At 39.9% G+C, this 27,863-nt stretch overlaps 1 protein-coding gene across 1 annotated transcript; it reads right to left on the reverse strand.

Moving 5' to 3' along the window:
- Positions 1–27,863, reverse strand: LOC106498154 (cytosolic phospholipase A2 zeta). The gene is made up of 20 exons (XM_013959296.2): positions 27,753–27,863; positions 23,473–23,545; positions 21,820–21,956; positions 20,289–20,417; positions 18,423–18,463; positions 17,746–17,788; positions 16,066–16,132; positions 15,243–15,412; positions 12,997–13,110; positions 12,451–12,488; positions 11,375–11,510; positions 10,489–10,625; positions 9,110–9,332; positions 8,394–8,508; positions 7,027–7,164; positions 5,062–5,169; positions 3,916–4,110; positions 3,404–3,570; positions 2,577–2,763; positions 1–1,263 (listed from the first exon to the last, which is right to left on the reverse strand). The coding sequence occupies exons 1-20, from the start codon at positions 27,861–27,863 to the stop codon at positions 1,034–1,036; spliced, it is 2,559 nt and encodes an 852-aa protein (XP_013814750.2). The 3' UTR covers positions 1–1,033.

A 27,863-nucleotide genomic window follows, 5' to 3' on the forward strand; every position in this document is an offset into this window, starting at 1 on the left:
ATTCAGGAACTGTACCTGTTCATAAGCCCTTACATCATTTTGAAAAGAGACAAACTTCCTCTCTTAGATTTTCAAATACAAAATAAGTACATTCAGCTCTATGTTGAGGTTACATATGTAAACAGTGCCTGTTCACCACCTCAAAAAAAAAAAGAAAGAAAAAAAAAAAGAAAAAAGCCCTTACATCTATTAGGTATTTTCCAACTGTACAACACAGTCCTTTTCTCCAAGCTGTCTGCAAAGTGAGGTAAATTCCATCCCACAACATAGCAGCATCTGACATTTTATTCATTTACATTTATAAGGTATACCTATCTTGAACATAGGTGTTTCTAAAACACATGGACTCAAACAGCAAAAAAATTCCTTGAACAAGGATCTGGCTGAATTGCAAGCCTAAATGCAAGGAAAAGAATATCTAATTCAGATTCTTCCAAGGACTCTCCCTTTCTCTTACACAGAAAATGAAAAAAGCATGAGACTTGTAGCATTTTTTTTAAATTTCATCAGCTTGTGATGACCAAGTTGTAGGAAGCAGCAGTTATCCCTTGACATGTCTTTAGTTGCTACATATGAAAAAAGGGAACTACTATTTCACCAAAAGCAAATGGTTAATAATGTAAATTGTCATGGAGGTTCAAAAAGCAAGACAGACAAAGCTATGGAAGAAATCAGTGTTTCTCAACCACCACCACCATTTTTGACAAAAGAGGTCCTTCATTCACTGATGACTGGAGCTTGGGAGATTATCTCCAGACGCTTGCATAGTGCTCCCTAGCCATCTGGTATCAGCCACTGTAAGATGAGATACTGGGCTAGATCATTCCCCCCTCTCCCCTATTTTTTCAAACATAGTAACAATCAGTGCTGCCCTGTTATCCCTTAGGTTTTTGCAAGAGCATCTCTTATTTGGAGTGAATTTTCAGTGTCACATGCATACAGCTTCCCAGAAGACAGTTTCCAGTTATTAGTTTTCAGCATTCTGTCCTGAATCACACAGCTCTGGTACACTGCAGCCTGTCTGGATCCTCAGCTAGGAAGCCACTCGTGTTGGAGACTTTTTCTGCTTTCTCCTTTTCAGAGCCAGATTTAGGGTTTTGAAGAGAATGTCCTTGCTGTTCAATACATTGTAGCGATTCACTTCCACCAACCTGCTGAAATCATATGGCTCATAGGTGAAATTTAGCGTACGGTAAGGAGAATCCTTTGTCTCAATGACAAAGTCGCCAAAGGATTTCTCATCTTCTGACTCACGTTTAACTCCTGTAGCAATAAAAAAAAATATTAAAAAAAAAAAGAACAACTCTGACAGACTGCCATTGAAGTTGAATTCTGCAAGGAGGATATCACAGCTAACTCTTGAACCTCAACTGTTTCCCTGCAGCTCCTCTTCTGAGATTTCAGTTCCTTCAGGTTCCAAAGTGCTTGAAAACTGAAGCTAAAGTGTTATTACCCTTTCTGCTTCCACTAGTCCTGTGTGTTGAAGCTTAAAGAACATTTTCAGTGTGATAAATCATTCAGAGCATCCATGATAACCATGCTCAAAATAGGAAATACAAAGCTGAGTTCTTCCTAGAAATGCTGTCCTACACTAAAAGATACTTTGCCACCCTGAGTTCAGCAGACTTGAAGAGGTTAGTATACACTCTTTAAAACATGCTAACTCATGCTTTTAGCACCCTGCCACTTAATTGTAACTATCACTGTTGAAAGCTCACTATTAAAGTCATTTGCTATAAGCACTTTTGCTTGTTGCTATTATAGAACTCACTGTCTTGAGCCATATTAAACCCACCAGTTGAAAATTTCTCATCATCAACAAGAAAAGGGAGTCAAGAACCTGACAATCACTGCAGTATTAATACAGTTACCAACAGCATACCTTACATCTCACCTGCCTGGAACAGTCCTGCATGTGCTTGTCTATGTGTTCCAAAGGTTTTCTTCAGGATGCTGTTTTCTCCCAGCATGGGACTAATGGGACATTGGATTTTGTCTGCAGGTATTATAGGTATGACTCTATGCTCCAATACAGTATTCTTGTCTGATAGATAGAGGTGGACCTTACATCTATATTAATCATGTTAACTGAAGCAAGGATTGTTTTCCTTATCACTTGACCTTACACTACAAGGGCACAGGCCCCTTAGTATTGAGTTATGTGATCTGGCATACATATGGGTCCCCCAGGGCTTTGCTGCTTATTGGCTTATTTATATTCAGTAAACTGATCAACTTACGAATTAATCTCCAATTTATAGTGTTCTCCTACACTTAGGACAATTAGAAGTAACAAAGCCAACTCTCAGGGCAGAAATAGGTTCAGAAGGAAGCAAAATATTGCCTATTTTGATTCTTCCAGCTCTTAAATTTTTTAATTTCCCACCTCTTCTCCTACTCCTTGTTCCCAAAAAACGGTGGAGGATGATCTGTCTTAAATGAAAGTAACAATTTAATAATTTACAGGGGAACACTAAGGAGGAGGACATGAGAAACACTGAGTCTACTCAAAATTTCCCCAGTCAACATACCCAAAAGATTTTAACAATAGCACTTTCACAAAACAGTTCCCTTACCTGGAGCTTTGTACTTCTGGAAGGTGTCATTCACCAATGGGAAATGAAGCACAATGGGAGCCTTTGGATTCTTATCATCTACAAACATGTAACACTCTTTTGGCTTCTTTTCATCTTCATCACTCAATTCGATTTTTGGAAAAGGAATTTCCCGCTCCTTGCAGTATTTCTGAGTCAGCTCTAAAACCTGTTATTAAACAAAAATCCTTTTAATAGACTATCAGCAACACCTCTAAGCTTGCCTAACGACAATACTCAAAAGGAAAGAAATTCTTTCACACAAAAAACAGCATAAATCTAACTTCAAGACAAAAAACTCTACTTCTTTGGTTAGTGACACAGGAGAAGAATCAAGAGTAAAACTGAGGAATACTGTTATCAAATATCAGCAGTTTGCAGCTGAAACATGTTTTGCTTCTCTAAACACATCGAGCATGACTTATCTGCACTTAAAAATAAACACTTGTATTTACAAGAAATAACTTGCTTGCATAAAGAAAATTATCAAAAGCCACTTTTAAATTAGAAGCGTACAGTTATGTTACAAGGATCTAATGAGCTAAACAAAGATTCTTATTTTAGGTAACATGATCTAGTTAAGATTCAAAACTTTTACTTCAGAAGCCAATTACAGTTCTCACTTTCAATCTCCTCATATGATATTCACAGTAGAAAGCATAGAAATATTTTAAAGACATACGGGTTTATTTTAAGACACTCTTTCACTAGAGTATTTGTGTACTCATCATCACAACTGATCTGCTGCCATTATGAGTATGATTCTGTGCTTTTATCCTCATATAACAATCTCCAGCTATGTCTCTCACCTCAAACGGAGCTTCCCAGGAAAAGTTGAATGACAAGATGACATCCACATCCCTTTCTGGCTGAAGAACCAAAGGAAACGGAGAATTGATAGAAAAACCACCATCCACCAAAAACAAGCTCTCTTCCATGGGGGTCAGCTGGTTGGGAAATGCATCCAGATGAGTGCCTGGAAGACACTCCAAGTAACACAAGTAACTACAGTGCTTCATTACATACCTCTACTTATAAGGAGCAGATGAACCCTATGCTGGGGCTATAGGAAAACGAATATGCCAACATATACTTTGATCTTTGGTTATTCAGAAAGCAAAGTGGAAAACAGACCTATAAAATCTGATGAGATTGCCCCATATGATAGAAGATATGTAGCGGATAAAATTCTGTGCTATGGTGTAAAAAGGAGTAAATTTACTGACTTCAGTAGAACAAAGACAAGCTTATACATGTTCTGCAACACTGCCTGTTACAGAATATTAACATTATTATATATCCCAGAAACAGACTCAGTTACCTCTCCAAGCTACAAACTTCTTGACATTGACATAATCTTTATGAAGATACAATCCCTGCATGAAGTTGAAGGTTTCTCCACATGTGACCCGGGATGTGAAGAAATCCTGGAAAATTTGCAACAAGGGACCCCCAGGTATGACCAGGCGAGTTTTCAGCCATGTTGGGTCTCGAAAATGGAATCTTCGACAATCATCTGTAGAAGCCAAGGAAGGAGGCAGAATACATTGCAAATGATTATTCATCTCCAGCACTTTCAACTCCAGCATTTTAAACAGATTCCTCCCCACTCACAAGTTCAATCAGTTGACCTATGGCTGAATTCTTCCTCTAATAATTTGGACATTATAAAAAGGTATTATAATGAAATTTAAAACAGTTGCACATTCTATAGTTGGATAATTTATGTGCCCTATTTAAAATGAATAGCATTACCCATAAATCATTGTCCATATTAATTCCAAACGCACACAATGAAACTCCTGTAACCACATGACAGCATCGCTTCTGTTTCATAAAAAGACAGTAGTCATCAACTCTCCTTACAGCAGCATTTAAAGTTACAATATCAGAAGGGGGGGGAGGGGGAAGTAAGGCTGCAAAAGGAGAGAGGGGGGAAAAAAAATACCTCTCACCCCACTACTTACTCTGAGGTGAGAACCATGCATCTGAGCAACTCGCAGCCTTTCGGACGTTTCCCTTTCACTGCTAGTGAGGCACCACACAAATCAAGAACAAAAACTGACATCCAAGATTACAAAATTCAGTCCGAACAAGGGAACTGAAACCCTATTTTCCACCTCCTGATTAGCAGCCCAGCTTCTCTTCTTTCTTTTTTCATGAGGAAGACCCCAGAACTGCAGTTTATATGCTCAAAACATAACTCCCAGAACTAGCCCAAGTTTATAGCCATCAAGGTCAGATACAAAATGAAAAAAAGAGGAAGAGGAAGTGTATTGAACAGTGATAATTACTCTCCTCACTATGTGTGTGATGGAAAAGAATGATACATGGCACAAGAGGGATCTGTCTAAAATGATTCTTTATGCTAGTCTTGAAAACTACGCAGCACATTTTGATGCCATATTACATGATCATTCTAAAAACAAAGTTTTAGAAAATCCAGCTACTTAAAGGAGGTTCTTACCTACAACTTTGATGACATCTTTGAAAGAATCTAGAAAGCCCAGTCCTATACCAACCACTTTCAGGCAGATATCATCCAAGCTTGCAGCAAAGGCACTGCCCCACATTCCTGCAGGAGAAATACAGAATAATTTAATTCTCAAAAGGCTTGACACAATCAGTGTAGCTACAAGCCCTGTAACTCAGCTGCCATTTGTCACAGGAGAGGGCCGCCCCTTTATCATTGCTATTCTATCAGGTGATGTTTGAGTTTATACACTGAGTGGGTCATGTGACAAATTCTGATGCAATAATCTAATGCATATATACCTACAAAAGGTAAGTTCTTCTATCAGCAAGGGAAAGAGAGCAACGGAATGGCAAGACCTAAAGCAGAAGTTTGTATGACAAGCATCATCAGGAGTGGATTGGGCAGAGAGATGTAGGGAGCTAGAAGAGAAGATTTAGTACACAGTATCCTATACAAATATTCTGAGATAAGTGATCAGCAAGGTATCCATTAGGGACTCCAAGCAAGAGCAAAATGGGAAAGGTTCTGTATTTCAGCCACATGGAAATGCCTGACTGAAGCAGTAGAAAGTTTTAGGAGCCCTTGCAGGGCCCAAAGGGCTTCTGAACCTGCAGCAGAAGGCTGAAGAACTCCAGCATTAAGCAAATTGCTATTGTGCCCTAAAGTCACAGAGAGAAAATCCTTTTTGTACACCAGTATTTGTGTATACCATCTAATAAGAAAAAACAAACAAAAAATTTATAGTCTTCATATGCCTGACTGATTCTAATAAAATAGCATCTTTATATGTAGATCATCACTGCCTGTAGGCACATGCAAGGAAGATGCTTCAAATAAGGACTCTCCATAGTCCTCCTGCATATGAGCAACTAAGGCAAGTTGGAGAGACCAGCTTAATACTGAGACCTAGACAACCACTCCCACTAACAGCAGCATCTCTAGCATCAAACCAGATTTTGCCTTACTTGTTGCACTAACATGGTAAAGGGCATATTATGTTTGAATTGATTTGTTACTCGGGCACACCACGGCACTAGTTTTAGACTGCCATAGAGACTAATGCCTAACATGGCAACAATAGCACACTTACAGAAAAGTACTTAGGTAAGTACCAAAAGACCATAAGCATCATTCTGAGGTCAACCTTGGCTAAAAACACCACTACCTCAAGCAGAGAGTTTTTGAGGCACAGGATGATTTGCTTGGACTCTGAAGAAAGTAATAGTCTTCCCTGATACGTTTTTTCCTCTTGATTTTGATGTACTGTAATTTATCGCTGTAAGAATTTCATTTTAATTGAGGGGAAGGATCTCAAATTGACACATATGTCCTGTTCAGCAACATCCAACTGGTCTCAGCTTAACACTGAACATTAAACTGACACTCTTAAGATTTCTTTCTGTTCAGGTCCTATAAAGTATTCTTTCCCAGGAATCTTAAGCAGCCTTTTTACCAATACACAAAGATAAGGCTAACAAAAGGTAAGACATTTTCTGTCAAGCAGAAATCACCATTGAAAAAACTTCAGACAGCAGAGAAGAAAGAGTAAAGATCTTAATGCAATGAAGCAGCATGCTAGAGTGGACAGCCTCAGCCCTGTGAGCACCACTATAACTAAATGGAATGGGATGATGCACAAGTTGGGCTGACTGTTCAGTCTCTGGCAAACAATAATAAAAACATAAGCACTAGTTTTTGGAGTTAATCTAGTCACATTCATTGGGCTTCTGTACACCAGTAAGGACTAGACTTTAATAAAGTCTGCTTGCAGACTTAAGAACATCAGTCTATAATACTATAAAATCGCACCTTAACCTTTAGAGAAAGGTTTGGCATTTTTTCCCCCTTCAAATTCTTTAAGAAGGGACAAAAATGCAGGGGTTTAACTTAATGAATCCCAAAAGCAGCGTTACTCCTTTCCATTTTCCCCTCTTATTCACCACTGTAAAATCATACCTTGTAGAAAACAAATCCTGGGCTCTGGACGTTTTTGGATGAGTTGTCCCATGAAGAACTCACTGTCAAAGTCTTCTGTTCGGACAAAGGCTCCGTATTTGCGAAACCCAACTTCATAGGGAGTGAACTCACACCATTCTAAGAATGAGCCAACAGATCAGTGCAGCTTTATTTGTCTCAGAGTACATGTAAGTGAGAACACTTGTGCAATTTCTCTTCACACAAGGCTGACAAAAAGGAGAGTCTCCACTTTTCAACATCACTATGGATTTTCCTGCCACTCTTCTCAAAGAGCCCCTGTCTTATTCATCATTAATAAAAACTTTTGTCCAGGCTTTCATTGATTTGATACAATCTGCTTTTTTCTTGACTCTTAGGAAAAAAGTCCTATCTTGCTCCATCCAGACTTTGTGAAAGCAAAAATAAGCAGGTTATTTCACCCCCACTTTAAACCATTCTGACGGCTCCCTTTTCCATCACATCAAACAAAAGCTACTTCACTCTCACAGCCTTTCATCATGCTACTTATCTCTCAACAACTATTACAGTATTGACTTTACATTTCACTTGACCCATTCTGTCAGGCTCCATTATTTGCTTATTGAAATGTCACCTCATGCTTGAAAGCTTTCCACAAACATTTACTAATCAAATTCACTGTATTCCAAGTTCTGCCTTAAAATTCTTGTTCCTTGCACATACATGCACACCCTCCAAAACAAAAGAAAGAAAAAAAGACCAATAGTGGTACACAGATGGACATAAGAGTTTGTGTTCCCATCTCACTATATCTATTATCACTTGTTGCCTCATACTTAAGATTTCAAGTGTCTTGGAACAGGGGCCTTCATTTTGTACCGCAGTTGTACAACCAGCAAGAACCCAGACTGTTACATAGCACAATTTTGATGACACTTGCTGCAAGGTTACCAATGCATCATTTTACCTGAATCCTACACAAATCAAATATCTGAGACTACAAAAGTAAGATCCTAACTGTTTAAAGCAGGTCAACTAATGACCAAGCACTTTAATCCTCTGACTCACACAAAGATTTATTATAGGGATCTTCCCTCTCAGCACCTGAAAGTTTCAGACACTTTCAAGCAAAGCATGTGGAGTGGCTGAGTTAAAACTCATGCCTCAGTCTTACAGCCATGATGAAAGCTTTTGCAGATCAAGATACTAACACTCCAATCTGTATCTGATTGCTTTTGTGCTAACCAACTGCCGCTTGAGCCAACTTTCCTGTTGTCAGCTACCTGTTAATTGAGTAGCGTGTTTCAACAAAAGGGGACAGGAACTGCATAGGTGAATGGAATTTAATGCATTTTAAACAAACAAAAATAAGCCTGCCATGTTCATACCTGCAAAGTCACCACTACTAATATTGGGTCTCACATTGACAGCTGCATAGATGGGATAGGGGTTCTGGGCCCATTTCACTGCTTCTTGCTGATCAGACAGCTTTGATGGGTCTTCCTGGTTACAGTGAAGAAGGAAAAGCACACTAAGTCAGACAAATGGGGTCCCTATACTCCGATATTCTGAAGCTCTTCTTAGCATCTCTGACTGTAACAATGCTGCTAATTCAAAGTCCCCTTTCCTCCCTCTGTCCATGCAGATGGTTAGGTTCTGCTGGAATATTTCTGCAGTTGTATATTTAGAGTGTCAGATGTTATTAACTAGCTAGTTACTTCTCTAACTGTAATTACTGATTTCAACTAGCATAACAGCAATACAGTTTTACAAAACCAACATCTTCATTTTCTCAGGCTTAACCCGCCCAACACAAAAGTTATTCATTTTTAACAACAGTCATTCAAAATAAACACTTAGATTTTTTTTTTTTCCCCAAACAGCACTTTTCTAGAAGACTTCAAAATGCTTTCCTAAAGAAGGGTGTTGGGAAACCTGAGGCCAAAAGAGGTGAGAACTCATTACATATTCAGTAACACCTCCTATTCTAGAACAGTTCACAAAGCTGGAGATTGTTTAATTTCTTGACACACAACATGTGGGTATGCAGAGCTCCCACCTGGAAGACAAACAGCAGCACTCATCCAAATGTGAACTCCTTTACCTTCTGTTGTAGGAAATACTCCACAATCAGGCCCCACAAATCTGTGAAGGAAACTTTCCGTCCACTACTCTCCATTGCATTCAGCTCCTGGAAATAGTATTTCAGTCGTTCAGGAGAAAACGCCCCTCCTTTGCCGCTGGACACAGTATCTTGAGCTCTGCTGATTGCATCTTGAAGGTCCTTCTGTGACCAGTCAGGGTCTTGATACAATGTAGATAGACACCTGAAAATATTACATTAAGACCGTCAGTAATAACATCTGTGTAAGCACCGAATTCTAGCTAGATACTGTTAGCTTCTGCAGCACTGAACTAAAACCTTGAGAAGTCTGGCTCCAAGACAAAACACTGCAGAGAAAACAGGGACTATAACAATGGATCTCTGAATTCTAAAATATGGGGGAAAGCCTGAGACCTATAAGACAGCCTCATCTTGGTTGCAAGCCTACCTTTCAAGGATGCTCCAAACATCATATGATACCTCATATGAACTGATTCATAAATATTAGTTAACTCTAGGTCACAATAACCATGAAAGGCAAGCAGATAACAAGGATGCTACTGCACATAGTGATGGAGGCTACAGCCTCCATCAGAACAAAGGTCTACTTAAATGAGAAGCACTAGTTTGGAGGCTTGCTGTCCTGATAAACAGCTGACTAAATTTGTTTGAAAGTGTGGCTTTGAATCAAAAGGGATGGCCAGATCATGAGGTTAGCAGAAGAATGCTACATACATAGGAGTTAGATTAACAGGCAAAGCTCCAGAAGTGAGGATTACACTGTCAGGTTGCACAGCTCCTCAGTGACATCACTTCACAAAAACGATGTATTTCTATACGAAGGATGATTTCAGCCACGCACTCTGAGAACTGAGCTGCTGAAATGTTCCAGCCATGTCTGGCATTTCAGCACATTGCTCCAGCCTACCCAAGGGGCAAGCTGGTGCTATTCCTCCATTCAGCTGCATGCAACATTTTGGAAGGCAGTGACACAAGTGTCTGCACAAACTTGTTTCCAGTGACTTGCATCACCTTGGTTATCTCCCTGGAAACAGCAAGGAAATGGGGAATGTGTTTGAAGTCAGTTCTGAGGGAGCACACAGCAGCTTTATTCATGTAATAAGTTCCAGGAATTCAATTGCCAGGCTTGCAAAAGCACCAGATCCATAAACTTAGCCAACAGCTGTATGGGTAAGAAGTGGTAATCAATGTCTTTTAGACGCTAGGATCCTCATCAGAACTCTCAGGTGAGAACTGGTAAAACACTTAACTTCACTGTCTGTCTATAGATGGCACAAATGCAGTTTTGACCATATTTTTGTATCAACACTAGTGTATTCACTTATAAGTTTCTGGAATCAACATTGTATGCAGCTTACCAAGTAGAGCCAGAAACGCCACACAGATATATTGCAGCATCCAAAAGGCCCAGCTGCTGAAGCCCTGCTAGACTGCCGTAGAACGATGTCAGTGCTCTCATCCCACCTCCAGACCCCAGTACTGCCATGACTGGAACCTGCAGGCAGTAAACACAGGAATCACAATCGAGGACTTCTAATTTGCCAAGAAATTACAGAACTAATCCTCTTTAAGACTCATTCTTATATAAATAAGAGGTAAAATACCTATTTCTATCCCCATTCCACATAATCTCAGGTTTGATCCTAAGCAGCACTCATTTCACTATGTTTTCACTGAAATATGTTGCTTATTATAATACAGCAGCAACATCACAGGAAAGGTCCTTACTGAAATTGTTACATGTGTTATCATGCACATTTAATTGTGTGGCATACAGTACACTGATTTGAACCAAAAAAGAAAAAAAAGTAACCATTCTCAAAACAACAGCACCTAAAGATCACAGGGCAAGGTATCAGGCTACCTAAGTACAATGCAATGTCCTCAGATAAGCAACTAGGATGCTGTTCCTGTGGAATGAGCTTCAATTAAACCATTTTGAAAGCAACTTCACCTTCATGATTCAAAGCCCCAGATACAGGAGCTCAGCTAAGGAAAGTACAAACATACATCCTGAATTTTCAATTTTTTGTTCCAAAAAATCCAAGATGCTCAAAATTTAAGAAATATAATAAGACTTGACACTCCAGAACCAATATGCTGCAGGCTTCTCTCTCAGGCCATGCTGAGTATGTTTCACGCCTAAGAAAAGTTCTTTTGGTTACATGCAAAGAAATCTAAAATGTTTAACTAATTAACAACCAAAGGATTTTGCAAGTCTCTCTAAAGTACTGTGCTCAATACCTCATCTTTCCCAGGGGATTCTTTTAAGTTAAGTGCCTTCTTCAGTGCCTCAGAAACTATTTTCTTCCTTCTGTCTAAAAATTCTCTCTCCTCTTTACAGAGATCAAAACCCAGGCGTATATCAAGATCCCAAGTACTGAAATAGAAATTAAAAGGGGAAAAAAAATTACAGATTTCTGAAGGATTTGTAACTTCCAGGGAAAAGCAGTTGCTGTGAACACACATTCCACACACTGAACTTAATCACTGGATCAAACTGTTAGACATACACTAGCAATGAATAACAACAGCATTTGGAATTAAAAATGAAATACCTCCCTATCGTCTCTTCTTTAATATCTAAATGCAAGTTTGTGTCAAACAGTCATTCAAGTTAAGCTTCAGGAATTTTCCAGAAAGGAGAAAAAGATTCTCAGTAAGTGAAGAAAGAGGACTGTATGAGGAGCAATTGAGATCACTGTGTTAAACAGGATGGGAGAAGTGGGGAGAAGTGAGGGGAGAGTAACTTTAAAACAGGAGTTTCCATATTTAAAGGGCAGGGGGACAGCAGATAAACAAACTTGCTACAGATTTGTGGAAGTGGAGCAGGATCTTCAGTTAATCACTATATATACAGTGACCCTATCAGCTCATTAGCCAACTGCTTGCTTTTCTGTGCTATTCTGTTCTTTGCATTCCCTTCTTTCACCCTCCTCCATTTCATAATTCAAACTCTTCACACTGAGCTGCCCTTTCTTACTTTTTAGCACAGCACTACGCATATTGTGGGAACTATTTGCATCTATAAAGCCACTTAATGTCAGCAGCAGCAGCTACCCATTTCTTAGGTTTAGGTATTTGGAACACAGAAAGTTTGTTCAGATTTCAGTAGGATTGACACCAATCCAATAAGTGTTATCTTCAAAGTAAAAATCACAAGAAAAATATCCAAGGAGATTTTGTTTTTAGATCAATCCCAGAAGACAGGGACTGAGACAATGGAGCTCCCTAGAACACCGGGGATAGTCATACAGCTCCTTCACTACAAGAGTAAAGGTCTTTCCTCATTTTTAGAGGTCTTAGAGCTTCTCACTCACGTCTCTTCAGCTTTCAAACTCATATCCAAACTTCGTCCCTGGGAAAAGAAAGAACAAATCTTGTAATCAACAGTAACTTGACAGGTGAAACTCCTAATCAGAAGCTACATCATCAACATTGTCACCACATACTAAACAAAATAGCACTCACCCACAAAACTACATCTGTGGAATGCCCTTCCCTTCCATCTATTTCAGACATATTTTCAAGAGCCAAAACAGTGAATAAATATGCACCCAAAAAGCAAGGTGAAAATATTTATTTCTGCAAGTTTCTTGCTTCTCCCCTTCTTTGATATTTTTCTTTCACTTCCTGACCATTTGCTTTGGAAAGTGGTAAATATTATACTTATTTTTCAAGACCCAACCATTAAAACAATATTTTTAAAGAACTGCACCGAATAATTTCAGTGTTTCATTCTAGATCTCCAAGAAGACAGCACTCCTAAAAATGATATACAGCTTAACTTTCCAAATGCCTACAGGCAGTGGAGGGAAAATAATTATCCCAAGCATGTTAAAACATATGCAGAATGTTGACGTTACCTCTCCCAGAGAAATAATTCTGTCAACTTTTTGTCCAATAGGAAGGGAATTAACCGGTACAGTCCCCAGTCCCAGAACTGTAGCATGTTTTTCAATATCAAGGTTCACACCATCCTAATAAAAATGTAAAATGTCATCTCAGTTTTCTGTCATATGATTAAAAAAGTCACATCATGATGATCATTATAACTAAACCTTTTCCAAAAACAGTCTAAGACTTTCAGAGATCTTGCACCCCATTCCTGCTCTCTGCTTGCTAGATCTTTGCTGCGATTATTTCCATCGCTTTATCAAAGCTCAAACAGCTGGGTTTTATACATATACACACACAAATGTATGTATATATTTATACTTATATATTTGTGTGCATATGTGTGCACGTGTGTCTGCCACACACAAAAATTTTTGTATCCCAATATGAAGTGTTCCTCCCAAAATAGTTGTAGTGATGTGTGTCAAAGAGCCCACAAGGAAACTAATATTCTGTCTTCAGAGCAGGATTTGGAAAAGATACCAGTAAGGCACAGTGCTAAATATCCACAAAGTAGGAAATGAGATAACAGCCCTACGGACAAATATGAGCATGAAAATAAATTAAAAAAACCCACCGTCATATTTACAAGCAGAGCAAATGAAAGTTTATCATCAGGAAATCTTGTAGCCACATTGGGCTAGTAAATTCTCTTAAAATAGTGCTGCATGCAAATTTCTAGGTTAAAAAGGCATATTAAAAAACTCTTGTCAGAGGGAAACACTCAAACCCGCACAGCTCACTAGCAGGGCCAGAGCCTTTACACCCACCATAGACCTCACCCCTTGGGAGGAGGCAGCACCTTAAATAAACAAGAGCTTGTCACCTTTCTCAGAGCAAGCACTGAAGAGGGATAAGAACCAGGAACTACTCATAGATATGCCAGCTGCCTGCTGGCAAAAACAGCAGGATCAGACCAAACACTCCTCTAAGCCCATTATGCTCTCCCTGACAGCGCAATAACAAATATTTAGGCACAAGGGAAGCAACATTACTACTTCACTGTCTCTCTCCTCCCTCAGACCAGAAAACAAAGGTCAGACTGAAGACCCTCGGGCTCTATACCAGCTCTTGAAGCAATTTGCTTTCCTTGCTACCAAGCATCTATTTGGCTAAGGTTTGCCACCTGAGCGTGTCTCTGTAGTTGACTTCTGCACTGTTTTCACTTGCCCATCTCTGAATTTTTGCTTACTTAAGTCCAGGTTTCTGCTCTTCAGCTCATGCTCTCTGCCCAATCAATCCCACTCCAAAGCTACTATTCCATATTCCTTTTTGTGCCCTCTTATCCTTAGTCACCTCCACTGTAGTCAAGACCAGCATCTTCCTTCATGCTGCCTGACTGCCTGTGGGGATGAATGACAGCACAGAATAGTTTCCTTGCTCTCTTTTTTGGTGTTTGGCCATACTGGGAGAAGCCATCACAGCAAATATTCAGTCATTCTGAGGGGATACCCATGCAACACAGGTACCAGTAGAAACTGAGGCGATGGACAACACTAAATAAACCTATCGTTAAGGTATGTGTTCTACCAATGTCTAATATAAAAGATTTGTTATAGACTATTCCAACAGCTAAAAGTGACAACACCTCCATGTAGTGAGCATGTGCAAATTCAGGTATTTTTTATCCCCAAGTCTGAACAGATTTTAAAGGGTTGGGGAAGGAACAAGTCTAACCCAAGTTCACCTCCTTACCCAATGTAAAAGATGGAAAGAAAAGTCTGCCATGTTTTTATTCAATTTTTAAAATAAGAAAAAAAAATTTTTTAAGCAGTAACAGAGAAAAACTTCACTCTTTGCACAAAAATTCCTAATGCATAACCAGAAAATAATAAACCAGCTTGAAACAGGCTTATAGCCTAGAAAATTTTGACCTGAGAAGTTACAACATGGCAGCATTAAGTATAATTGAAAAGGAGTATCTGGAAAGTGATGAGTAACTTTAATAACAGATAGTTGCTTCAGCACCACATACCTACAGTATTCAACAAGAAACCTGCTTCCAATGCAAGCTTTTGATATCCATACCTACTTGAATAACATACCAAAAACTGATGTCCCTGACATTTGAAAAAGTCCTTGGAGTTCTTATGATGAACTTAAGTCTGCTCAATTTATGTTTAAGGACATTTTTATGGACCAAAGGCACTGGCTTCAGGGTGGATTTATTCAGAAGTGAACTGTCAACTCAGTAGCTGCCAGCATAGCTGCTAACCTGTAGGACAGATATAGTTTGCTCCAGCTCCACTTGCAGTTCTGGATGCATTTCTTTGTCCACATGAAAGACAAATGAGGTTCCATAATCCTGCTCACTGTCAGGTCTCCAAGGAATACACAACTGTTTCTCATACGCCCCTGGAACAGACAGCTTGACCTCACAGCTCCCTGTGTGACAATGTGGACATTAGATTAAGAAGTTTAGATCACAGGAAATATTTAAATAAATGTTGAAAACCAGATACTATGGTTAGAAATATAGCTGAGACACAAGCAAAGACTCCCAAGCTCCCACATTTACAAATATATAATGGGAGGGTGTTAAAGAGGACAAGGCCATACTCTTCTTGGTGGTGCCCAGCGACAGGATGAGAGGCAATGGGCACAAACTGAAAAGCAGGAAATTCCACTTGAACATAAGAAAACACTTCACTGTGAGGGTGGTTGAGAACTGGAACAAGTTGCCCAGAGAGGTTGTAGAGACTCCATCATTAGAGATATTTAAAACCTGACTGGAGACAGCTCTGAGCAAGCTGCTCTAGCTGACCCTGCTCGAGCCAGGCACTGGATCCGATGATCTTCAGAGGTCCCTTCCAACCCGAACTACCATGGGATTCTATGAAGTCTCTCATGTGGTGCCCAGTAGAAGTGACCCAATATTATTTGGCTTTAATTTTTAATGCTGTGTTAAATTAAAGAGTCAGTTTAGTGGATAGTAAATAAAAATGCACTGTATAACCAGAGGATCGAGTCTCCCCTCTCTCCCAAAGGACAGACATGCTGAAAAGCAGACCTGCCTTAAATTCTGCGGGCAGCCCTACCTTGCTGCTTCTCTTTTGATTTTTCCTCTCTGTTGACAGTGCCCTGCAGAGACAAGCAAGGATGAACCTATGAAAAGAAGAAACCAGCTCTGGTTATGAGGTTTGAGTTCACTTCTTTGTTGAAACTTAATCCATCTACTATAGTAGAATCAGGTTTACTAATGCAATCTGCCAGGAAAAAAAAAAAAAAAAAAAATCCTCACTCACTGACAAAAGTGTTCTTTCAAATAAACAGAAAGTTTTGTTTCAGTAGGAAAGGATTATTTGTTCTTGTTTCACACTCAAAAGCACCCTCCTATTCCAGACACTAATTTTTTTGCAACCTGTTCTTCACAGGTCTCAGCACTTCGTTTTTTTCTGGCAAGGTTTTGTTTTAATGACTGCATGTGCACCTATTCACAACCTGTTCAGATCCAAGCTAGCACTTCATAAATTCTACCATGACTTCCTGTCCTGAATTGTCCATGTCCTCATGCAGTTTAGTCTCTCACACCAGTCATCAGCTTCCTTCTGGGGCAGGAGATGAGAGATTTAATTGGCCATAATTGCTCTCAAAGATATGAAACTCCTCCACTACTTGAATATAAGACTGATTTGCTGAGGGAAATATGACACAAGAGGCTCTCTCCTGTGAAATAGTCTGCAGAACTGTGCTGTTGCAAGCTCCAACACTTAAATTTAGAACATCAGCACAGATTTTTTTTTCCACTTATCAGGCCTCCAACAGTTACTAGTTCTTGTCACAAACCCTTTGATTTGAAGTTAAGCTAGCAAAACCGTGAACAATTGTTCCATACAAGAACAATGTGGAAGGCAGAAGTGCAGTTCCGAGGAAGATAGTTTTTAAGATTTCATTTCATTTTAATTCTGAGTATTTTCTAATTCTTTAAAAAGGTTACAAATGAAGCCATGACATTTAGATGTTGACATTTTTAGGATAGCAAGCATTTAACCGAAATGAAAATACCAATTTTTCCTGAAAAATGTTTAAACTCTATATTTCAACAATGATGGAATTTTTCCCGCCTTCCCTCTTTCCTTACTAGAAAACATCAATCAAAAAAAAAAAACAAAAACAAAAAACCCTTCATTCACAAAACAAAAAAACCCCACAGTGTTCTGAAATAATGCAGTCCCTCTCCTTTGGAAAGGAAGACAGGTAACAGCACCTGTACTTTTAACATATAATGCACCAATTTTTTAGCCTGATATTTTCCCAAAACAATAGATAAATCACTCAGGAAGCAGCCTCCTGCTTTAGGACTCAAGTGTTATCACCTACTCCCAAGCAGACTGAATCTCATTACTAATGGCACTCTGAAAAGCCTGGAAATAACAGATTTTAAGAAAAGAAGGTAGATAATACCTGACCAGCATCTAGGTGAAAGAACTCAGGCTACTCCACAGGACTCAGTAGCCTTCTAAAGACAATTTCTGCATCCTTTTAAACAGCCACTTTATGCTCCACTAAAAAAAGTTACCCTTCCTATGAATTGGCATCAAATTGCATAGACTGAGGAAACTTCTAAACCATCAAATACAAGAATAGTTAGATGTCAGAGAGGAAACAAGATGTCTGGATTTAGGAGATTAATCCTAAATGATTCCTGCCCCCTTGTTACTAAAAAACCTGCCTTGAGGAGTAAATTCCAATATATTATCTGATTCCCATGCACTCACCACAAGGACTCCGTTGGTCAGTACCTTGGTAGGGGCATCCAAGCTGTTAAAGGAAGAGATTTAATACAAATCAGTTTTGGTTTTAATTTGCCTCATCCTACTTTACAAACTAACTGCCTGAATAACAAGTGGGAGAGGAAGGTCCTCAGTGTGAGAGCAAATCTATGCAAGCTAGACTCTGACACTAAGTATATTTCCCTTCACAGAAAAGTGTGAAAAATTCACTACTGAAGGAAAAATTTCTCTGCAACTATAAGCATGTGCTGTAAATTCTCCCCATCTCAGTTATTTTGATATTCTAGAGGAAAGCTGAGATTAGACAGATTATCATATACATAAAAGTATTCAGGTGGCTGCACTGCAAGGTTAACTATGGAAGTTTTCCTTCGCTAACTAATCAGCTCATCCCAAAATGTCAAAGTCACTCCTTTGCAGTGCTGTCATTCCCATAAAGACAAGCAAAACTGTGTTTTTTCAGGAACTCCAAAATTTTAGTGATTTTAGCTATAAGGACATTTGCGATCAGCCTTTGGTGAATCAACTCAGAAAAGGCACAGAAAGATGTAAGGCATTAGCCTTTTCTTTTTTTATGGACAAGACTATCACTGCACAGAAAATGTAGCTAAGACAACATATCCACAGAGCACAAGTTCATCGAACTCTTCATTACCACTCACCATTTTTCCAAGTAAAACTCTACATCCAACTCTTCATTAGCCTTTAAAAACAGAAGTTGGACACAAGTCATCTTTGACCTCGAATATGATTATGACAAGTTCTTCCAACATATTAAGCTTTTTTTCAATTAAAAACTTATCATAAAGACTTTTGTTGCTTTTACAAAAAATCCAGTTAAATTTGAAAGTTGAGATTTATGCCATGGTTTTTTGTTCCTTAAACATTCCTATCACCCCAGTCATCTCTTATCTGACCAGACACATCTGTGTTCAAGGCGACAAGCACACACAAGCAAGAGTTGGCTCTCAGATCCATCACTACACTAATGAAAAAAAAACCTCTTCTGGCTCTAGCACTACTGCAGTGCCACCTGAGAGCAGCTTCTACAGCAGGCTATATGCTTCCTCACATTTGTTATTTCAGCAGATTACACTCTTAGCTCATTGCAGCCTTTATTCTGTCATATACAGACTTTAATCCATCCTTCTCCCCCAGCCATAGCTCACAGTAAATGCTTGGTACTAGACATAACACAGCTTTTAAAATAACTCAGTAGAGGCTAACTTGGGCAATTCTCCTTACTGAAGTTGCAGTTCCACAGTAACTGATCAAGGGCCACATTTAGCATTCCAGAAAAGGGACAGAGTTAGTGGGAAGAAGAAACCACTAAGCCTCTTCCCATGCTCACAAACCATTTAAATTGCCTATAGCACTGCGTAACTAACACCTCCCTTCTAATCGCATACCAGTTAGTCTGCTTCTGACCCCACCAACAGCACAGCTTTCTCAAGAAAGCACATCATTGGTTCGCCTTTAATCCAGGCCTACAGGAGCAGGGTGTCTGAGGCAGGCTTAGATGATCAGACTCATGATATGACTTTAGCTAGGTAAAACATGCTATCTTGCTGCAAGGCCATGAGCAGGCGCACAGGGACTAAGAGTAGCTGATATATGCTAGTGTCACCCACACAAATCAGAGTTTAAATGTGACTGAACATAGTAGCTCAGAGAAGATAAGCTACTCTTAGGCTTTTGACTTAAACACAGAGGTAACCTTTGCAGCAATAGACTCCTTTGTTGCAAACTGATATGATCAAATAAGCAAGCAAACCCACAATCCCCAGAGCGACTGCTAACTGCAAATGCCTTTCATTTTAAGCCTTGTTTACGCCCTTCTTGCCTGCCAAAAAAACCAATCCCCTCTAAAGGTGTTTCAGCATCTTCTGAAAGAGACCAGTCATCCCAAGTTTCCTTTAGCTGGGCATCCAAAAAACTGTGGAACACAAAATCACTAGAGATTTTAGAAAAATCTCAGATGACAGTAAGCACATATATGCCGTCATTGTCTGTTGCAACATTTTCCCCTTCTGGCTTCTACAAGCTAGTCAGGACAATCAACAGATACTTATGTCCTTGCCTTAAACGACATAAGTACTCCTACATCCAAAGTGAGAGTCTCTTATCCTAGTTAGGAAGAATTTATGATTCCAGATCAGAGTTTTCCAGTCTCCTGTTTACACTGAAGTCCAAGCAGATAAAAAGTCTGAATTCCTAGTGATATGGGATCCCACACAGAGGATCACATGCAAGAGGTATTCAGACATTCAGCAACTATACTGCCCCTGCAGAAGTGGCAGCCTATATGATCCTGAACACCATTCAACCTTAGCTATACGAGACCCAAGCAAATGGACTAAGGAACAACATCTAATAATAGCTTCCTCGTATATGGCTAATTTTAAAGTGGCTGCAAAGAGACACCAGATCACTGCAATTGCAAGAGATTCACTATAAGCGCTGTCCGATTTCTGTAACGATGAGCTACAGCTCCTCAGAGCTGACTTGGGAAAGAGACCTGGACCAACCTCAGGGTTCAACTTGAAGGTGCGCAGCAGAGGCTGACCTGGCTTCATACCCCCTACATCGAAGACCACGGAAGTGAGCTCATCACTAACTAGGACGTCCTTGTCATAAAGGGTCAATTCCAGAATGTTCTAAAACCAAACAGAAAACAAACAGCATCGTGTAAGAGATAGTGATGAAAGAAAATCTTGATAGTTGTAAGCAATAGGAGTCTTATACATTAATTATTACCTCTCCCCTTTCCTGTCTCCAAAGAGGGTTTACTACTTCCAGCAGGACTTACAGTATAATTAAGCACAAAGCCTCTAAGCAACGTTTAGCTAAAAATTTTTCTGAGCTCCCCAACGAGAGAGCCGCCCCAGCTGATGTGCATGGGACACCCTCCATCAGCTCAGCCACGAACAGATTCGCCTGAGGAAGGAAGAGCAATTTGGGCCAGAGCGGCATGAGTCAGGGTGGGATGTGACACGACGCCTCGCTTCCTGCTCAGCATCACCTCTGCACACAGGTAAGCCCAGCAGAAACTAATGGAAATAGACAGGAGCTACACAGTGCACTCAACAGCCCTGCAGCAGCCAGCTCGCAAGGAGACAAGACTGAACTTAGACTTGTGCTGATGTAGCCTCCTAGCTGGAGCCAAACTGAGGCCTCATGAGCCTGCAGGGGAAGAAAAAAGATTTGTATGCTCCAAAATTTTGGACAAATTGTAAGAAAATTGCTAACAAGTCAGTTAATACTTCACCTTTGTCACCAAATCATTATGGAAAGGTACTCCAGTGGGGAGAAATAATTTCTTGTTAATGAACACCTCTTTGCAAAGCAAAGATCGTCATTTAAAACAACAGTGCCAAGCTAAAAATAATCTTTTAAATTATAGTTTCCTCACCTCTGCCACTAATGTCCACTCTGAGAAAAAATGCTGACAATCTGAAAACTTTCATTTCTTCATTAGATCCTGCTCAGACAGCATCAGACACATGTACTGTCTCTCAACCTAGGAATTTGTATTTTGCTTTTCTCCTCCATCATTGGAGCCGATAGTTCATTCAGTCACATCTTGCTAAGTGGTACGCGGATGTGAATTTGCTTAGTTCCTACTTTTCTCACTAAGCTGCTCATGCTACCTACTGTGTAGGACCTTAGGGCAAGTACAACTACAAGAAGACAACAGCTACAATGTGGAAGTAGAAGCAATCCTGAAATAGTAGCTTCCATTGTCAAGCAAATTTCTTAAACTTTATCAAGTAACATCATAACTTCTTCTCTTTCCTGAGTTGCATCACAAGGACATTCATGGAAAATTCTTCTAGCTGTGATTTGCAAGAGTGTGCAGTTACAAACTGTTGTGGTTATCACTGGACAAGTGTGGCAGAGCTTTTGGTACTGCTGGCACTGCCTTGTGTGAGTCATCTTAGATACAAAAAAAACGTCGTTGAGGGTAACAAAGATCCTTTGGTTTTGAATGAAATATCAAGAGCAAACCAACACACAAGCACACGTAGCCCAACCAGCTCCACAAAATGGACTCCTCACCTTGACAGCACTATGGATTCGATACTGGAAAGTTTCATTCCATTCTGGGTTATCCGAATTGTCGACAACCTGAGTTCGTGATACTACTGGAGACGCAGTGGGCAGTTTCAGTTCCACATAGCAGTCTGCCTTGGACACTGCAGCAAAGAATACAGAGATAGATCTCAGAACTACTCTAATTAAACATGCTCTTTCCCATCAGCTCCTCACTTCCTGGATCTTGTTGCATCATAGAAATGTTCAAAATTGAAGCTGAACTTGGAGAACAAAAGCTTGGAGAATAATGAAGCAAATATATCTTTAAACAACAGCAAACTGACTGTTACGTATTGATATTTCTTTCTTCCGTTTCATCCAAAGCATAAAGCCCTTCATAAAAGGGACTAGTGTACAAAAAGGAAGAACTTCTCTTTTCAGAAAAGGTTACTGGTGATATCAGGCCCAAAACAAAATCCTTCCCTTGCCATCACACAATTCAGTCCCTTTGACAGGGTCCCTTATGAACTTTCTGCTGTTAATTTGCCATGAACTTACCCCAAGAAACACAGCTTTTACCTAAATTCTTTCATTTGTAAAGTTTTGCTTCCAGTGCCAAGAATCTAATACAGTATTATTAACAGAAAGGGAGCCAACTTAAACATCTTTACCACTATTCCATTTCTTGATCTCTCCACAACTGTTACCTGACCACATTCTACAGTTCAGCCTCTTTCACATAACTGCATACTCTCACCTAGTTTGGCTGGGAGATGGGTCTTCTCTGTTGCTATCCCCCACAAACAACTGATTCTAAGAGATTCTTTCCTTCCTCCAGAAATGTCCTGCTGTTAGGACCCCTTTAACAATGCAAGTATGGGAGCCATTCTTCATTCCGGTTGAACAGATAGGTCATAAAAAGGACTTCTCTTTATAGTTTGAGTCTAGCTCTCACCATTTCAGCAGGGGATTTAAATAGTTTGATGCTGAATGCCGCAGACAAATTTAAGGCAGGCAGACTACCTTATGGTATTCAATCTGAAAAATTTAAATCTCAAATAAGTTTTAAAAAGCCAAATGCCCCAAACAGCTTTTTCATCATGGATGTGTAAAGAGGAAGGGAATATATACCATGCTATCAGAAACAGATGAAGAATAAAGAACAGTTATTCTTGGAATCATTCAACCACCTTACCTCTTTAAAAAGCCTCAAGGATGTAAACAAAATAGCAAACAAGAGAAAAAAAGGACTATAACTAATTGAGAAAATAAACATTTAGAAGCTAGAATTGAAATGAAGGTTGCTACATCCAATTGCAGAAAGACTGTTTCAGCAGCAGCAAGGGTGAAAGTTACCGTGACCAGAGCGCTGAATCCAGACAAAGGAACACAGAGGGGGTCACAGTAGGACGTGCAAAGGAGCAGGGAAGTAAAAGGTTTCCAGGACTTACCTGATCTTGTTCTGAAAGGTAACAGAGTTAATCTGTGGCTTGGCCTCGTGTCAAGCCTTTAAAATAGACATGATGCTTTACAAGAGAAACCTTTGTGTAGATATAAATAAAGGCAATATACTGTGTGTAGGATTATGAAGTTCCTGTAACAATACTACTGTACTTGTGTTGCAGGTGTTCACTGAACAAAATATCAGTTTTTGTAACACCTTGATTAAATACTTACACAGATCTGTACCCTTGATGTTTCTGGCTCGGAGAACTTTCACTGTTAGGTTGTAGTAAGGGTGCTTCTCCCACTGAAAAGACAGGAACAAACTCAGCACAACTCAGCTGCAATACTTTGTCTAAAACCATGTTAGTGTCAGTCCAGAGAAATGAACCAGATCAACCAGCCCAAAATAACCTATAAATAACTTCCAGTTTTGGAATAAAAGCAGTACTTTCAATGTCCTGGAGGAAGAGCACGGGAGGCTAGAATGAAACTTAATTCCCTTTCAGCACAGCAATGAGTGATGTCTTAGGCTAACTCTTCAGACTTTAGAAAAAAAATGCCCATTATTTAGTGTTTCCTCTAATTACAGATCAATTTTCAATTGCTTCATTAACTCACTGCTGCTGAGGGATAAACAGAGACTGAAGTCACTCCAAATAATTTTCAGCATGGCTTGGTTAGTTGAAGAGCACCTGCCAAGGACACATATACGCGCAACAGCAGATGTGCCAAGAAGCTTAGTAGCATGATCTGAAGATGTACACACAGTTTAAAAGCTGAGGGGGAAGGAAAAAAAAAAAAAAAAAAATCAAAGGCCCACTCTCTTGTAGGAATACATACTGCATTGCTGTTTGAGCAAGAAAAGATTTTATCCTTAAATTCACATCCCTTCTGGACTGTTACTGTTATTAGCACCGTAACTGTGCGTGCCGTTTTACCAGCATAGATCAAAATGTAATCCTTGTTCTTGAAAGCTTCTGGGATGGTATTTTTGGAAGGTAATATTAATATCTAAATGCCCTGATGCAGAGGAAAAAAAAAAAAAAGAAAAAAAAAGACTGAATCCTAGAAGATCATGACAGCAGGGGAAGGGCAGGGAAAGACACAAGAGAAACCGGCTTGAAGAATGTATTTAGTGCAGAGACTGGAGACTGAATATTGTGTAAGACTAGAACCAAATGGGATCCTGCCTCTGCTCCATCATTTATGGCACAGTCCTGGCCAACTAAAAACCTGCTAGATTCTTAAAACACTTTTCAAAAATGCTTTTCATAAGTGGTCATTAACTGTATGTTCCTCATTTTCTGCAAGGTTGACTCGAGACCACAAAATTTGATTTTCAGATATGCGAGATATTCACTGAGAATCAATTGAAGTCAATAGGATCTGTACTTATGCAGAATGCTGCATAGTGCCAAATGTTATATGAAAAAGCAGGCCCCACATACCACTAAATAGGATTTAAAAACAAAACAGCAACAACAAAAAAAGTGAACTTTGCTCAAACAGTCCCTACCTGATAAATGGAAATGTATTTTCAGGATTATAAAGACAGATCACAACATTGGTAAAGCTGTCACATACTTGTGGAGTTCTCTTCATTTCTTAACACTTTAAGACATTCACTAGCCTTTGCAAAACAAGGTTTTAACAGCACAGTAAAACTAAGACATACATATTATACTGCACATCTTCACAGTAAGTGAGTGCCATCCACCCTGAGCACTGAATGAAGTTAAGAATTCCTCTGGGTAAAAATTACATGCATAGGCTAATTAAGAGATCTCACACTCAGGTGCCACATTAAGTCTGTGCAGACAAATTGAAGTTACACTATCATTACTCTTAAAGAGCTCATTTGCAACATTAACATGTTGAAAATGTCCCTTCCTGTTTGTTTCTGGGAGCAAAACATGCTTTTGTACCTAATTTCACCCTGAGCTCTGCTCCTCTGATGCTAATTTTTCTTCCTTTGTAAATCTTTCCTTATCACCTTTATTTTCTTCAATCACTGAGACTAGTTTCTCAGGCAAAGTCTGTCCCCATCCCCTTTACCTCCCCAAGTCCTGAAATGGGCTACAGAAGGAAATTCAAGTTCCAAAGATTATTTGCACCAATGGCCTAAGGGTGCTGCAACCCTCCAGGCTGTCGACAACTGAAGCTATACGATCATACCCCCACCACTGTCTAAGCATCCTTCGCTAATGAAGTCAGCCTTCCCCAAGCAATCACCTCAAATTCAGGCACTGTGAGCAGAGGAAGCACAGGACATGAAGGCTCTGTCCTTCAGGCAGCACATCCCTCTTGCCGCACGCCATGCCTCAGCATGGAGTCACATGCCAGCAGGTGGGAAACAATCCTTTCCAACAGTCTCCAACGAAAGGTGATCTGTAGCCAGTCATTATACAGCTGAGTATAAATTATGATCTGGGTGTGGTGAACATAAGAACCATGTAATGCAACAGATGTTTCACTTTGCTCCCAAGCCTGCGCTATCAATTATGTCAGAGCCTTCCCTCCTGCCTTTTCTAGTTATATTTTAGCTGAGGCATAGCAATGTTGTAAGACATGACAAGGTGAACTTGCAGAGTAATGAAGCATGAGAATATCAGATGTGCTCTACCTGGGAAAGGTAGGCAAGAAACGCATATGGGAAATTCCTAGTAGAACAGCAGCTCTATCTATATGCTGGTGGTCTGTGGTGTACACATGACAGATGCAAGCAACCAATTTCTACTTTTCAGTTTACTGATTCTTATGCCCTTTCTCCAGAGCTCAGGAGAGTGCATCTGAAGCAAAAAAGCCTTAAAATCCTTAAATGAGTGTACGAGACTGAGTTCTTACACACACAGCCCCACTAACAACTGTCTGCACCTTGCATCTAAGCTGAAGGTGTTGATGCAGTAGCAAGGGACTGTATAGCAGGTTAGAGGATCCTGTAGTCTTTTCTCTACTATAACCCAGAATATCTGTCTTTAAACAGTGGGATGTCAGTGCTGGGATCCACCCTCATCTCTCAGTGGATGCAGAGGACTCATCACAAATGCACCAAATTCATTACAGAAAGGTTCTCAATGGGGGGAGGGAGTAGTAAGGCAAAGTGGCTACCTCAGCGAAAGAAATGTCAGATTGAAGAGAGCTTTATTTCCCCCCAACTTGCTCCTGCTCCCAAATGAACTATACTGCCCATGATTCCCTTCCTCTCTATTTCAGCCAGAGTGCCACAACAGCTTGTTTTTACACCCAAAAAGCTAACTCCTGCCTGTCCTGGGCACCTCCCCACAGTCAGGAAAGGAGACTTGAAACCTGCCCAGCACCCCCATGGTCTGCAGGCCAGTCTTGCAACCAGTCAGGTGATACATAAGTACTGTGAACAGCTCAGGGTCACAACAGCAGCGACAACTGGCTTGGCTCTCAGTTTCTGTTGCCTTTACACATGTGAAACTAAGGCTAAACTTTGGAAAATTAAATCGTATTGAATTCACTAGCAAAGTCAAGAGGATCATCTGCTTCCCCACACTCTTTGCTCTACTGCTATTAATTAGTCAATACAAAATTTCTTTCTACAAGCCAGCACCACTTTGCTTTCTAAATAAAGCGTTGTTGGTTTTTTTTTTTTTTTTTTTTTTTTTTTTTTTTTTTTTTTTAAGTGAGGGGGAAAACATCCAAGGGGAAAACATCACATTCCAGTTGCTTCCTGCTTAATGAAAACCACAGTGGGCTAACAATATTCTCTTCTGCTGTGACTTCCCAAATAAAAGATAAAAAATAAACCAAAGTCAACAAGATATCCCAGCAAACAGGAAGGCACAGTGGCATACAAACAGCAAGCCATCTTGTGACATTCAACAGTCACCTCAATCTTAAGTTCTAGACATAGGGCAGGGGAGGCAGGCAGGCAGAGGTCTGTGAGATCAGATCTCCCAGGTGAAGGCTCCTTCACAAACACTTCAGTGCAATCCAAAACCGAGGTTATTGGCCAGACCATCTTATACAGTAGAATGATTACAAATCAGTTGAAGGACAAAGACATTATAACTACCTTATCTACTGTGGTTGTACTGCATTATAAACAGGGGTTTAAATCATAGTTAATCTTTGCCATACTTTAAAGTCTTGTGGGATAAGGTAGACAGCAAAAAGGAAAGGAAAGGTAATCAAGGATATTCTGAAAGAATACACATGAGCACCATTTTTTTTCCACTGACAAAAAAGCCATTATGGTGGCATCTCCCAAGAAAGTACTCAGTTATTAGTTTAATTCTGTTCCCCAAAACCTAAGGAAACAGACCTCCTCTGCACTCTCTCTCACACAGGCTCCAACTCAAATAAAAACCTGGAATCTACATTAGCATTTTTGTTATCCAAAATTTTTCTACCATGAGAAACATTTTGATAAGTTATCACAAAGGTACAGGGCTGGTTTTACACATGTGCAGTAACAGGAAGGTGCTGCCAAACAGAGCGGCTAAGGAATGCTGTCCCAAAGCAAGCGCTACAATTCATCTTACCCGCCGGTGATAAAAGCCAGTCTCCTTCCTCTCCTTCCTTTGGAAAAGCACAGCGGCAAGAAGAGGCAGCACCCTGCATGGCACCCGGCCCCGCAGCAACTCGTGGAACAT

Source organism: Apteryx mantelli, chromosome 4 (assembly GCF_036417845.1).
Source record: "Apteryx mantelli isolate bAptMan1 chromosome 4, bAptMan1.hap1, whole genome shotgun sequence".
NCBI lineage: Eukaryota > Metazoa > Chordata > Aves > Apterygiformes > Apterygidae > Apteryx > Apteryx mantelli.